General features: G+C 33.0%; 1 protein-coding gene across 4 annotated transcripts in view; it reads right to left on the reverse strand.

The window, feature by feature from the left end:
- LOC123680547 overlaps window positions 1-14,295 on the reverse strand; it is a 55,489-nt gene extending 41,194 nt beyond the window's left edge. For all 4 annotated transcript variants that reach the window (XM_045618498.1, XM_045618496.1, XM_045618497.1 and 1 more), the window contains exons 1-3: window positions 13,954-14,295; window positions 11,415-11,584; window positions 5,400-5,524 (exon numbers count right to left, since the gene is read on the reverse strand). In XM_045618498.1, coding sequence (XP_045474454.1) covers window positions 5,400-5,524; window positions 11,415-11,584; window positions 13,954-14,262 — 604 coding nt within the window. In that variant the 5' untranslated portion in view covers window positions 14,263-14,295. The remainder of the gene's footprint in view (window positions 1-5,399; window positions 5,525-11,414; window positions 11,585-13,953) is intronic.
- Window positions 14,296-16,200: the final 1,905 nt, after the last annotated feature.

Here is a 16,200-nt window from a genome sequence, read left to right on the forward strand (position 1 = left end):
ATTACTCTGTGATTTCTTGAGAGAAATCAGAAATTAATCGATGTTCAAATTTTTAATCAATGTTTAGGCAAATGGTGCAACTGACCATTAATAACGTGGATGCATTTCAAGGACGCAACCAGGGAAGATACGACGTTGCTGTTGATCGACTGGAATGAGTTCTTGTGTAAGCTGAAATTTAAAAGCCTTAAGACATAAGTCTTGAGGCAATCATGTGTAATGTCGTTTGTAGAATGCCTATAATTAACGAGGAATCGACAAACCTGTGTTTTCGTAAACACTAGTGGCTACATCAGCTATATTCCCTTGAGTTACACACAAGGTTTCGATTCTTCACATCACTAACTTGCTCAAGCTCAAATTTCTCCACCCCTTTCACTATTGCTGGCCTATAAGGTGCTTAAGTTATGCGAATTGTGACTACGAAATTTTCATCAGTTTTTTAATGAATTTTAAGAATTTCATGCGTTGTTTAAGCGTGTATCATTTAATTTTTAGCAATAACGTAGTATATACTTGTCAAATATCGAAGATGACAGCTGGTCATTTTGAAGACTATTCAAAATTGAACCTTTTATTGGAAAATCCTGTAGATAGAAACTGATTCGATAGAAATCAATTAATTTAGGGGGGTTCAATAAATGAATGAGAAATTGAAAATCCAACTCATTGGTTATCCAAGCACAAAAGGGATACGACATGGTATTAGCGGCGCAGTTGACGAATTTGGACAACAAAAATGTTTTTGTAGCCAAATATGTTTTTGGGAGCATCGTTAAACTTTCATTTATGTTGATGTATTTCAAACTCCATCGTACCTGGCAAAAGAGAAATAAAGGATTTTTTTAACATTTTCAAAGTTTAAACGTTTGAAATTGTGACCGTCAGGACAATATTTTATCAAACGTCCAATAATAAAGAAAATTTACAAATTTTCTAGCTTTGTGGGAGATGGGTTAATCAAACAAAGAATCGCTAGCTCTCCTACCATGACTACTTTGATAACTTTTGGCAAATACTTGCAACTATCAAAATGACATTTTTTTTCATTGTCACACATATGTGTGAGTCTTGTTTTCCGTTCCTTACTTTGGAGATTATCGGAAGGAACAGTCTTTTATTATAACAACGTTCTCTAAAGACAATCCAGATAGATATCGGAATAATTAATTATGTGATCATTGTGATTTGCATCAGTAGCTAATGCACAAGTGTGTCGAACTCTTCTCACTCATTTGTGTAGGACGGAATTCTTGGTTCAATTCATCGCTACGTTTACCTATGTACTCTTTCTCACAGCTTCCACAAGGTGTACATTACAATAATTCTTACTAATATTCTTCTTTTTCTTAGTCTTTGACATTCCCGCATTGATCAACCTAGTGAACCTAACCTAACCTAGGATTAAAATATTTTAGATCGATAGAGCGGTGTCTAAGTCTAGTGAACTATCGATCGTGACCCCCCTATATAATTATTTTGACTATCTAATTGTTCCATTTTGCATTTTCCCTTGCAATAAATAAACTGGTTATTAATGAGTCTACTAATTAACTGAAAGATTCTGACAGATCAATGAGAGGCGAAAAAGACATATTTCTCATAGTTTGTTAAAAAAATATTTTCCGACATAATGAGTTGTGTTAACTATTGCATAAAATCGTACCCGCTAATTAAAATGGAGATGAAACGGTAAGTTGATCATGTTTCACACATCATTGTACTACAAAGAAGTGTCTCAGTATTAATGAGATAAGGAACTTCATTAAAATTGTTGTGCTAGATCTCTACCTTCACGGAATTTCATTGTTTGTTCAAAAGTGAAACTACAGATTATATTGCAAGACAATTTTTATTGAGAGTATTTCATGTGTTGTACATAAGACTTTCCTATCTTCAAAATTATGGCGAGTTCCGATATTTGTCCCAATATTTGAGTACATTTCAACTCTCTTCAATACTACTTGGAATACAAACCATTGAGTATTGAAATATTTGATCTTCAATTGTTTCAAAAAAATTCATCTCAATACAAATTTATGATACCTATTACCAGTATCATAAATTATACAGATTGCTGTCTATGGGTACTCTATGTAAAGTGTTGAGTTTCTTTCAGCTGGCTCTAGCCTACAGTTCTTGAAATGCAACATTGTGAAATGAATATACCAGTTTTGAGTTGTGAATTCATTTGAGTTATAAGACATTGATGAGGAATAATTAAATTAAAAATACAAAAATTCAGAAACGTACATTTGTCTTTATGCAAATTTAGTTATTCAATTTATTAACCGTAACCATTTACTCAATTTGTACAGTTCAGAATATTTCATTTTTCCTTCGGCTCGTTGCAATATTTGGTTAGTTTGGAATTGTATTCCTAGACAAAAAAGTATATATCAAGGAGATATGTCAAATAGTGAAGGTATTGGCACAAAAAGGTATGTTATGAATTTGATACTAAATTGAATATTAATATTGAATATTTCAAATATCAATATTCAAATAAACTCATTCAACTTTGAAGTAATCATTTATTGATAAGAGTCAACTTCAGCCAAAAGATATTATTTAACTCTCTAAAATTGTTATTGAAATTGTCAATTATATATGTTGATTTGTATACTTATTTCACAGAAGAGTAAGAAAAAACCTTTTGAGAATGATATTTCTGTAAATCCGTATAATAAAAACAGTTCCTTTCAGTTAGCCTACGGTTCCTAAAGCATGCAAAGTTGTGAAATGAATACACAATTTTTGAATTTGTAAATTTAGTGAGTTTTTTGAACTATAAGACACTGAAGAAGAGGAATTGTAATGAAAAAATCAAAAATTTCGAAACGTACGTATGTCTTTATGTTAGTTTAATTATTCAATTTATTATCCGTTAACCCCATTTGTACAGTTTGGATCATTTATTATTTTTTGTTGATTTAAATATTTTCATCTCTTTGGAATCGTATTTCTAGACAAAAAATTCAGTGAAGGTTTTGGCACAATGATGTCATAATTTTATATTAAATTGCTTTCATCAAGTAAACTTATATGAGTATCTAACCTTCATAATTCAAAGAAATTATTTAATGATTACAATCAACATCAACCAGATAGAAATTTCTCTTCAAAATTATAATTTCAATTGAATATGTTGATTTGTATACATACTCATTTCACAGGAAGATAAACTTCTCTTTTACCTTCCTATGACTACCTTTTGAAATTGTTATCTCTGTAAATCCGTACCATACAAACAGTATATTTCAGTTAGCCTACGGTTCCTAAAGTGCAAATTTGTGAAATGAATAAACAAGTTTTACTTTTGTAAAAGCAGTGAATTTTTTGAGAATTGAAAATACCAAAACTCTGGAACGTACGTTTGTCTTTATGTTAGTTTAGTTCTTCAATTCATTAGTCGTTTTCGTAATTGGTTGAGTTTTGGATGATTTTTTCTTATTTTGGTTGGTTTTGATATTTAATCACTTTTATCACTTCTTATAAACAAAGAACTATACATCAAAAAGATATATTTTTTGTGATATTTATATTATAAATAGCCACAATCTAATCAAAATTTCAATCTTCATGATGCGCCAATTATCAGATTCATCCGGTGCATTTGCCAAACTGATTTCAGTAAATGTTAGGTACTACAGAAATGATATATTTGCTTACTTTGCATTATTCTTCAATTTTCAACAATGATTGGATTCAAATACTTCAGATCAGTATTGTCATAGTCAAAGGCAGGCCGAACTAATACATATTTGATTATTCCCCAGTATTCCGAAGATAGAGGAAGTTTTGTGGTCATTTTTAGAATGAAAGTAAGGTTTGGCCTCCGATTTCAACATTTCCGCCCTCAAAATGTATTTCAAACTATTTTTGACAAGTTTGGTTTTGTATCTGTCTGTTTGTCAGAAACTTCTTGTTGCAACTTCATTTTCTACAATTTAACTTCGGTGAAATTTGTTGTAGTTCATAAGTGGTTGAGAAGGAATACATATTTACAAACGAAAAATTTCTGGGACCACAATATTTCACGTTCGTGTTGTTCTATTTTAATAAAATTTGTCAAATTTCTCTTTCTAATCGATAGTGTATGAATCTCAATTAAAATAGAAAAAATGAGATAAAGTGTAGGCTTTTTTTGTCATTTTTGGAAATTAAATATTTGCCGCCCCGGATAAATTATGCTTTGCCGGCTTTTAGAGCGGGCCCTGTAGGTACATACCATTCGGTTATTCTAATTCCGATTGAAAATGATCAGCAGGTTCTCTTGATGGAATCACTTCACAATCACAAAGTTCTTGCAAATTGAATTTTCTTTAAATTCAAATATAACTACGATTTAGTGATATTCACAGAATCATTTTATGATGTGTTTGAATTTACATTTAGTCCACCTGTTGAAACATGAAGATTCGGTTTAGTCTTCCGATGTACCTACGTTTAATCGCATGCCTCAAAGAGCGTAGTTACAGCTAGTTGATGGTTGATGTCCGTTCCACTTTTTGAACTGATGCAGTTTTAATGGACACAACTCTTCAATTCGACTAGTTGTCGAAGGAACTATAAATTCGTAAAGTTGATGACCCTTTTTAATTCTATTAGCTCGTGGGTCGATCTAGACATAGGCATCAACTTTTGAAAAAAATCATCATCAATGAGATCCTTTATGCTATAATTTATTTTCTCTTTCACGAGTCTGGGTCGCCGCCACTACCGGCAAACCGGACATTTTGCTGGGGCGCCAAATTTTAGGGGCGCAGTCAGTTAATAAAACAGTAAAATTTTCTTAGTGAAAAGACCACCTTTTCGTAGTGAAATAATAAAACTACCAAAAGCCAATTTTTTTTAAAATCGTATAGGCGTTTCAACTATAGTTATGAAAATACAAATAGGTAGGTACTGAAATGCAATTCTAACAACTACGTCTTCTTTTTGCTATAGACTTATAGAGCGTCGTACTATTGAACAATTCAAAACGTTTTTTCATGAAATCGACTAAACGTTCTTCGATAAATTTGACAAGATTTTGAGTTAAAAAATACAATTTCAAATTGAATTGAAAAGATGCCTGGAGAAAATAACTGGCACTTCTTCAAAGAAAATTCAGATAAATTTGGCAAAGCAGGGCGGCTTAATTTTATTTTGCCGGGGCGCCTAAATGTCTGGCGGTGGCCTTGCACGAGTTTCTGTTTGTCGAGTATGCTATTTTTCTGTTGAAAAATGTGGTTTGCAGATAATACATAAATCTGTGGCAGAATAGTAGCGAGTACCAACATAATATCATAATAAAATATAACAATGAAATCTGTGTGAATCTGAGATAATCTCGCACGATTTTGTTCTACGCGGAATGAACGGATTAGCAACAGAATTAGAGAAACTTTTCTCACCTTTAACCACTTCTTTCCGATCTGGTGGATTTTCATTAGTCTTCATTGTTGTACTCGAAGTGATGGAAACAGGAGCTTTGTCTTCTGAGATATGAGGTGCTGATTCCGGATCATTATCAGTACGCCTAAAATAATTATCGTTCAAATAAATTTTAGATATTTCAGAAAATTCTATACAAAATACATGTATCTGGTGTTCAGAATTCATTGTCTATTGAGGGGATCTCTGAATATCTTTCGGATAGAAAAAAATGAATGACACAATTTCGGGCTCCCTTTTTGAGTGAATTAATTCGGTGAAAACCGCTAACCCATAAATTCGACTTGTTTTCAAGCTATAAGAGAAAATTGGAAAATGACGTGAAATGAAAAGTTCTCATAACTTCTTTATTACTGGTGCTATAATCGTGTAACAAGCACATTTTCAAAAGGAAACATTGGTATAATCATTTATTCTTCATCACAATTAATTTTGTTACAACAAAAAAGTTATAATCAAACTTTCGTTCTCTTATAAATGCAAATCATAATAATTTCTATAACGAATAATATCAAGTTTTTATTTTTCAAAGATATATGGCATGATACCCATATACATATAGGTATAAATTTCTTATCTATACTATATTAAACTCGTAAGCGCTCCTCCCACCGAAAATCGAACGATTTTGGACCGATTTTGCGGTCGAGTGTTCTCGGCTCTGGGAGAGATACGAGAAAAACTAAAAGTACGGAAAGAAAGAGAAAATGTCGAATTAACTAACGCGGATATTCCCGTTTCCCGATTTTTCGGGATTACCTGGGAATGAACGGATAAAGTTTGGGAAATTTCCCGACGAATTTCCAGATTCACGTCGACGTGAACGACCAATAGGAAAATACTACGATGTCCTTGGGTAGCAACGGGCCTAGCAACGTCCGCGGCAATTGACGTTTCTAGAATATTTCTAATTGTCGATCGAACCGGAAATAATGATCAATTCAGTTAATTATATCGATTCAATTACAGAAATTCCATATTTGACTAAAATATCGATACTAAATATGCCCCGATGGATGCTTTTCGAATTTTAGAAGCTGCAATAAGTCAATACTTGGACAGAAGACGACAAATGTCAAAATTTATTCATGCCGTGAAATGTTGAAATTTGGACGCATCGAGAGGAAATATGCAAGAAAAGATGTTCAGATACGATTTATATCCCTTTTTCCATGTATATTTGATGATATTTTCGAAAGAAATCGTTTTTAGTCCGTGGGAAGCTTGGTTTGCCAGAAGCCTCTACCAGGAGTCAGTTGGTTATTTGAGAAGTTTTTAACGAGAAATTTGAGGAAATAATAGACTACAACTGTATGTACCGCCCTTTTATGATGGTATTTTCACGTTTTGTTGAGATTTTCATGGAAATTCGTCAAATTTTGAAGCATTCCGTTTCATGTGAATTGTCAAGGACATACGTAAATATATCATTTTGAACAAATATCAGCATTTTGAGGCAAGGAAATCGGTAGGTAGAGATATTTTAATTCGATTTCCTTTATATTTAACAATTTTTTAAACGAAATTCATGAAAATTCATCAACTTATAGAATCTCTGTCACCAGTTATTTTGACATTATTCCTATAAGAAGCACAAATGCACCTAATTAAGCAATGGCGTTTTGGCCGGGTGGTTAGGGATACGGACCGTCGTGGAGTGGTATCTATGCGCTGGAAGTTCAAATCTCAGCCAGTCGATATATTTTTTTTATTTTTCTTCCAGTTATTAATTCTTTTATTTTTGGCGGTGAATGCTTTGGAATAATGAAATGGATCAAAGTTTTTTTAGTCAACTGTGTGAATGATTTCTATTTAATAATCTATTCGAAATATTCTGACGTTTCAACCAATTCTGTGCTTATTCATAAAATCGTCGAAATCATTAATGAAACGTCAGATGATATTTTAATGGAAATGTTGAAATTTGGACGAATCGAGAGGAAATATTCAAGAAAAGATAATTCAGATACGATTTCTATCCTTTTTTCCATGAATATTTGATGATATTTTCAAGAGGAATCGTTTTGTGTCAGTGGAAAGCTTGGTTTGACAGAAGTCGCTAGGTACAGGAGTCATTTGGATATTTGAGGAGTTTTAAACGAGATATTCAAGAGAATAATAGACTGGAACTGTATGTACCGCCCTTTTATGATGGTATTTTTCCGTTATACGTGCTAGATTAACGTTTATACAGAGTGTACTATTTCCGAGTACCAATTTCCGAGATGTCTCTGGAGAACTGAAAACTTTTCTTATAGTTGACATGTTAGCTCTATAGGTTATCATTTCATTGCATAATTCTTGAAGGTATACAGGTAGGGATTGACGATTATATACAGGGTGTATTATTTTCGAGTGGCAATTAGAAGTTCAGGTATTCTTTCTCATGGAGGAAATCATTGAGGAAATATTTAATAATTGATTAACAATTATACAGGGAGTAAAAATTCGGCATACCAATTCGATATTTGTGAAAAATTAGACTCAATAAAATCTGAAAACTAGATTAATAGTTTCGTGTTAGTCGACTTTTAGATAATTCGTGAAGATATGCAGTACCCATATATTTAAAATTTTTACAGGGTGAGGAATTCAGTGGTCTTTTTAAAATAATAGGGATTCCCTCCTTCCCATCTTATACAGGGTGTACAATTTTCAAGCGCCAATTATACATTTCTGGAAAATCGAGACCTTATGAAATCTGAAAATTGGAATAAGAGCTTTAGATTTGTTTTCTCTTGCATAATTTGCGAAGATATACGTGCGATGAATATTTTTTATACAGAGTTCACAATTTTCGACCTCCAATTGGACGACTCTGGAGAACTGAAACCTGTTGAAATCTGATAGTTGAGGTCTTAGATCCAGGATATTTTTTTTTTGCATAATTGTTGAAGATATACAGTAAGCGACTGACGATCATATACAGGGTGTATTATTTTCGAGTACCAATTAGATTTTTATGCAGAAATGTGAAATATTGAACCATCGGATTATAAGCTTCAGGTTTTTTTTTCATTTATATACAGGATGTTTCATGTAAATATACAGTTTATAAAGGGTCGAGTTGATTGTCACTTGATAGGAATTATTCGATATTATTCCCATCCTCAAATCACATACAAGATGCGGGTTACTCACACGTATATTCATGAATCCTTAGTATCTCGCTTTATCTCAGTGCGATATCGATTTTACAGGAGATATGGAAGTATTTATGAATGAATTAAAATATGGATCTATGGGCTATATTGATCAACCTAAAAGGTAGATCTATGGGCTATGATGATCTACCTACAAGGTAGATCTATGGGCAACATTGATCTACCTACAAGGTAGATCTATGGACAACATTGATCTACCTATTAGGTAGATCTACAGGATATATTGATCTACCTACAAGGTAGATCTATGGGCGTACTAGTATACTATATTAAACTCGTAAGCGCTCCTCCCACCGAAAATCGAACGATTTTGGACCGATTTTGCGGTCGAGTGTTCTCGGCTCTGGGAGAGATACGAGAGAAACTAAAAGTACGGAAAGAAAGAGAAAATGTCGAATTAACTCCCGCAGATATTCCCGTTTCCCGATTTTTCGGGATTACCTGGGAATGAACGGATAAAGTTTGGAAAATTTCCCGACGAATTTCCAGATTCACGTCGACGTGAACGACCAATAGGAAAATACTACGATGTCCTTGGGTAGCAACGGGCCTAGCAACGTCCGCGGCAATTGACGTTTCTAGAATATTTAGGTTTTATATTATTTTTACTGTGTCCATTAGAGGGCTCTTGATGAATAGAACTATTTGAAATATGAATAACTGTTTAATAAAATCAAGGATCAATCTAATAATCTATTCAAAATATTCTGACGTTTTCACCAATTCTGTGCTCATTCATGAAATCGTCGAAATACAGAATGAAAATGGAAAACGTCAGATGATATTTTAATGGAAATGTTGAAATTTGGACGAATCGAGAGGAAATATGCAAGAAAAGATGAATCAGATGCGATTTATATCCCTTTTTCCATGTATATTTTATGATATTTTCAAGCGGAATCGTTTTGTGTCAGTGGAAAGCTTGGTCTGCCAGAAGCCTCTACAGGAGTCATTTGGTTATTTGAAAAGTTTTTAACGAGAAATTTGAGGAAATAATAGACTACACCTGTATGTACCGCCCTTTTATGATGGTATTTTTGCGTTTTGTTGATATTTTCATGGAAATTGGTCAAATCTTGAAGCATTCCGTTTCATGTGAATTGTTAAGGTAAATATATCATTTTGGAAAGATATCAGCATTTGAGGCGAAAAAAACTGGTAGGTAGAGATATTTTAATTCGATTTCCCTTATATTTAACGATTTTTCAAACGAAATTCATGAAAATTCATCAATTTATAGAATCTCTGTCACCAGTTATTTTGACATTATTCCTATAAGGAGCACAAATGCACATAATTATGCAAAGGCATTGTGGCCGGGTCGTTAGGGATGCGGTCGTACAATCTGAGGTCTCTTTTGGGATGCGAGTTCAAATCTTGCAGCAGGTGATAATTTTTTTTTTCTTAATTTTTCGCCAGTTATTAATTTTTATATTATTTGGCGGTGAATGCTTCGGATTATTGAAATGGATCAATTTTTTGTTTAGTCTATTGTGTGAATGATTTCGTAGTTTACACATATAATTATGTTTTTCCGATTTTCAAAGTACATATAAGAATAACGATTATACATTGTTTTTTTTCAAGTTGCCTATTGGAGGTTTTTCGATAAATTGACCATATTATACAGGGTGTACAATTTTCGAGCGCCAATTATGCTTTTCTGTGAAATTGAAAACTTATGAAATCTGAAAATTGAAATTTCAAGTTAGATTTCTCTCACATAATTTGCGAAGATATACGTGCGATGAATAACGTTTATACAGAGTGTACAATTTCCGAAATGTCTCTGGAGAACTGAAAACTTTTCTTATAGTTGTCATGTTAGCTCTATAGGTTATCATTCAATTGCATAATTCTTGAAGGTATACAGGTGGGGATTGACGATTATATACAGGGTGTACAATTTTCAAGCGCCAATTATACATTTCTGGAAAATCGAGACCTTATGAAATCTGGAAATTGGAATAAGAGCTTTAGATTTGTTTTCTCTTGCATAATTTGCGAAGATATACGTGCGATGAATATTTTTTATACAGTGCGATATCGATTTTACAGGAGATATGGAAGTATTTATGAATGAATTAAAATATGGATCTATGGGCTATATTGATCAACCTAAAAGGTAGATCTATGGGCTATGATGATCTACCTACAAGGTAGATCTATGGACAACATTGATCTACCTACAAGGTAGATCTGTGGGCAACATTGATCTACCTACAAGGTAGATCTATGGACAACATTGATCTACCTATTAGGTAGATCTACAGGATATATTGATCTACCTACAAGGTAGATCTATGGGCGTACTAGTCAAACTATAAAAAGCATCAAAAACTTTCAGTTTCACATATAAAAGACAACACTCGCGGTTATAGGTAGTTAATCATGATTAAAACAAGTAGTTTCATACTTTGTATTTTCTTCTACCAAAAATATGTGTTTTTTTTGACAAACTATTTTATTATCGGCTCCATCAATCATTTGATCCATCGATTATGTTCATAGATTATATGATTATTATAATTCTTTTTATTTCAATAAAATAAACTAGACTTATTCGAATAATTATACTTTCAACGTATCGTTCTTTGGCATACAATTATTATTACTGAATTCAATTTTAGGATCGAAGGTGGTGTAGTGAATATCGCAGATATGAGACAAAATAATTTTGTGGGAGAAGTTCGACAGGAATAATTTGCAGATTGAGATCATTTTGAGGGACTAGTAATTCAACATGACCATTAGGCTATCACTTAGTATAACTAAAGATTTTCAAATGAACACATGCAATCGTTCACTGACCTTAATTTAGTTAAATCTTGTTCATGCTTCGTAAGCTTAATCTGGCTCTCTAGATCTGGTATATGTCTATTTATCGCCAAAACAGCACTTGAGTAATTAACGTGATGGGTGAATTTGCATTTGAAATCCTCAGGTGGGCCACAGTGGAAAAGGTAACAACTACCGGAATTCTGAAAAGAAACTCTATATTAGAATAGTGAATAATTTCTTATTTGCAATTAAAAACGATATCAGATTTTTCATGTTTCTCTGAAAGAAACAAAGGTTCTCTTCATTTTCACTTATTCGGAGATACCTAATTAATTAATTATCCGTCAATATTTTTCATAACATAGAATATTACCTCCTATACATATCTATATATTCCATATTCCATATTACCAGACCATTTTTTCGGATGACAAAAGAGTACTAAAAAATTTTTATCAAGTTTTTTTTTCTTCTGTAAGCTGAACCAGTATTATAAAAGGTTTATCCAAGCGAAAAAAATTTTTCAATATAAATTTTTTTCATATTTATCAAAATACCTATTTAGAAAAATAAAAATGATATTCACAAATCTCCGACTATCATCTACTTATGAATCTCAAAGGGCTCAATTAGCGCATGAATGAACAAGCGCCAAAAACTTTCGAATGCCTTCCTCTTTTATTTTAAATATTCAGCACGAATTTTAACAGTTTTGACGAGGACATCAATACGAAGTTTTGTGCGGAGCTTGAAATCGTCGTTGTATATTCACGCAAAGTATTGAGTCGGTTGATCAGCTGAAATATAACATTGTTTTTATATTCTGCTCGAATTTTCTATGGTACCTTCGGAGCTATCAAAACAAAATTTCGCACGAAGTTTGAATTGTTACTCTAAATATACAGGCAGAATCTCAATCCAACCAGAAATATTTCCATAAATATCATTAAGTGACTTTTGCATTGAAAAATGTTGGTTGGCAGAACTGATTTCTTTAAGGCAAATTGATGAATTGACAGATAAAGCCGTGGCGGAAAGTTCGGAGTACCAACATATAATAATAAAATATAACCATGAAAACATTGCGTTTCTGATATATTCTCGCACGATTTTGTTCTACAAGATGTGGAAGAATGAACGGAATAACCACAGAATTAGAGAAATATTCTTCTAGAATTTTCTTTGGTTCTGCTCATATAATGAACTTGAAATTATGAACGAATCTTATCTTATTTGATATCTACATTCGAAATCTCAACTTCATCATGTTTTGTGGCAACAAGAAGATTAGGTAATTTTATTTCGGTTTTCTTGAATTTCCTCTGGTTTTGCTTACGCGACCAACAGAAAATTTCGTATAGAGCTTGAAATACTTATCATATCCAATAGCAATATGTATTTTATTCCGATAGAATGAGTAGTTTTGAAATTATCAGGAAAATAAAATTTCGAACGATCATTTTGTCCGACAAAATATTGAACAAAAAATATTTCAGTAACAACAGATCTAGTAGAAGTGCTTGTCAGGGCTGGCGTTAGGGGTGAAACAGTGAAGCGACCGTTTCAAGCGCTTCTATTTGAGGGGGCAGCAATTCGGTCCAGCTTGCCGGCCGCCCTTTCATATTTCATTCTTGATTCTCAAAAACAACATAAGGTTGGTCCGCTCCGCTGCGTTTGTCAACATTCTCTGCAATAAAAATCTACAAACCGTCTTCACTAAGCCGCTTTTTTTTTTGGTCACGAAGGGGTCATGTTGTTATTGATGATTTTTCAGCAGGTGCGCTAAAAAATTTTTTACTTCAGGCGCCAAAAGTACTCCTACCAGCCCTGGTGCTTGTGTATACAGGGAGTTCCTCCTTCTGTTTCTGTAAAAAGTTTTGGAGGAGTGATGCAGTTATGTTCATGCGATTTTTGAGTTCTTTTAATTCCAATATGTAAACTGTAAAGACTGAAACTTGAAAATAATCAAAAATTTGAATGTCTTTCTCATTCCACATACAGAAAACAGCTCTCGTAAGCATTTTCTAATCATAATAAGCTATGTTTTGTGCGGAATTTTTTTTTTGAGTCTTAATTGGTGATAAGTTTCAAGGGATAGTGGGTATTTCTCCCCCCCAACTCTTATAAGCTAATGAAAAAGTACGGTTTTCGAGACTCCCTTCTGAACCGCCAATATTTTCTACACAAAGTCGACCGTTTTCGAGAAAAGTTAACAATTTACAATTATTTTCTTTACAACTGAACAATGCTTGCGAAAGCTGTTTTCTGTTTGATAAAAGGTTTCGGAAATATTCGCAAAATGATTTTTTTTCAATTTCAAAACCCTGTATCTCTAAAATAGTGTATTTGAGAGGGTATGTTAATAGAAACTTTTTTCATATTTTTGGAAGAGCTATCACATCCTGAAGTCATGCGCATATATTATGTAACAGCCTGTATATTTTTTTGACGTTTCCTATACAGTGTATTCTGTCTCAAAGGAAGAATAAAATGATATACCTAACTATCAATCAAATTAGGTAATATAAGAAAAATATTTAAAGCAACTATCACGAAAGCAAATGCTCACCTTATCTTCATAAACAAAAACATCACATTTCTCTGTTTCACAACAGAGCCTCAAACACTCTTGTCTAGAGCCTAGATCGATTGCATTTAAGTATATAGCGCCCATTTTTTGAGAATCTTGTGTCCTTATAATATTATCTTTATGGATATCAAAATTGTCTATGCATGTTGACAAGTCAATATCAGTCCTTTTCACTCTGTTGAAAGAATATCCACTTGTACTTCGCGAAGATGCTAAGTTTATGAAAAGCAACAATAGCCATATATTAAGCATTTTTATTTTAATAGAGATTTGTTTATTAGATTTCATTATTTGACATTACGGAGACGTAAGACTGGAAGACACGAGTTTAAAATTCAATATATTGGATCTTGCGCAATGCCGTCTTCCGGTCTGTTATATTTAACAGGCCGGAAGGTTAGACGTTGCCGCTATTACATTGGAGTAACACGATGCGAATATCAAAAATGCTTTGATTCAGATAACTTTTTTTTTTCAATCTCCATAAATGATTGTGGCATTATAGTGACCTTTGAAATATTCTTTATTGAAACAATAATAAATTGCGTATTATCAATTCTTATTTAAATGTTGTGTATTCCCTGTCCACCAACCCCTGTTAAGAAAATTAAATATTGTATTTCTAAGACCGCTACGGTATTAAGATCATTTCTTCAAACTCCCAATTGTTTTTATTTAGAAAATTGAATAATTTTGAATCAGTTCGCTTCAATAAAGTACTGCTGTACTTCTTTTCTTACCCGTCGATAATCTTGCATATGTTGAATTGGTACAATATTCATTGCGATTAAAAAACACACTCTCTACAGTTACTGATGAAGTGCTTAGTGCTCGAAATAACGAATAATTTCTATGAAGTGCTTAGTATTTGCGAGTCCTTCGTGGATATTAGTGCTTAGTGCTCAAAGCCCATTTTTCAAATGCTTAGTGCTCGAAGCCAGAGCCACCGTCAGAACCGGCAAACCGGACATTTTGCCGGGGCGCCAAATTGTAGGGGCGCAAAGTCAGCTAATAAAACAAGACAAACTTTACGTTATAAGATGTTTCCTAAGTGAAAATACCACACGTAGAGAATAATAAAATTAAAAAAGATTTCTGAGAGGAATAGTCTGTCTATGACTGCATTTATTGGAACTTGCTTATTGCTGTTTTATTTTTTGACCTTTTCTGTGCTTTTGATTCGCTATCCTTTCAGTTCGTATACGTATAACCGTATTATTATTATTGTGTATCTAGTATTATGGTTGAACACGTTCTGCAGAAATATTCCAATTGCATATTTTTTTAACAGAGCAATCATAGTATCTGTTTTGCAACTTCGTCGGCTTTAAAATTTTTGTTCCAGGACGTGTTCTACCATGATACTCAATACAAAATAATAATAATATTTCTTTGTATCATGGTGTTCAACTACTGAACTATAAGCTGTGACAATAAAATTCGAATTTTAGGGTTTCCCAATTTTATCGCATTGTTTTTCGATCGAATAAATGAAGCTGGGTTTTAATAATAAACGAAAATCCATTAGAGACATAATGATCTTTCCATTCACAAACTTTCTTTGAATTGTTGGTAGTTTTTGGAGGGGCTTTGAGCTTCTTTGAGGGTGCCGCTCCCCTGCTAGCTGCTCTAGTGGACTGTAGCGTAACGTCATGTATTTTATATTATTTCAAATTTGACCTTGATAAAGGTTCGATTTGTGACCGAAACATCAATAATATGATGAACTTCAATTACGCCGATGATACTAACATCCTTCTTCGTGCGAAAGGTCAGAGGAACCTTCAGAACATTCTTGATACAGCTGCTACATCAATGAACCTTTGGGATGAGTCACACAATTTGAAATTGAATACTGAGAAAACCGAGTTTATACTTTTCTCACATAAGCTGCGTAAAACTGAGGTACATGAGGGCTTACAATTTTTGGAGGAAGAGATACAACTAAAATATTGTATCAAATTTTTGGGAGTTACAGTGGACTACCACCTCAACTGGTTTGAACATATTCAACAACTTTGCAAATCGCTAAATGAAGTTTTATATGCCTTGCGTGTCCTCAAGGATTGAATTTATTAATTTCGTTCGTATTTTGGTTTTTCTATTGACGTTTCCCAATTTTATTGTATTGGGATGTAATGATTTTTGGAGAATAAAATGTTTATGTTATTATTATTATTATTAACTGGAAATAACGAATGAAAATTATGCAAATACCTGAGACGA

The sequence above is a fragment of the Harmonia axyridis genome, chromosome 5 (genome assembly GCF_914767665.1).
Source record: "Harmonia axyridis chromosome 5, icHarAxyr1.1, whole genome shotgun sequence".
In the NCBI taxonomy this organism is placed as follows: domain Eukaryota; kingdom Metazoa; phylum Arthropoda; class Insecta; order Coleoptera; family Coccinellidae; genus Harmonia; species Harmonia axyridis.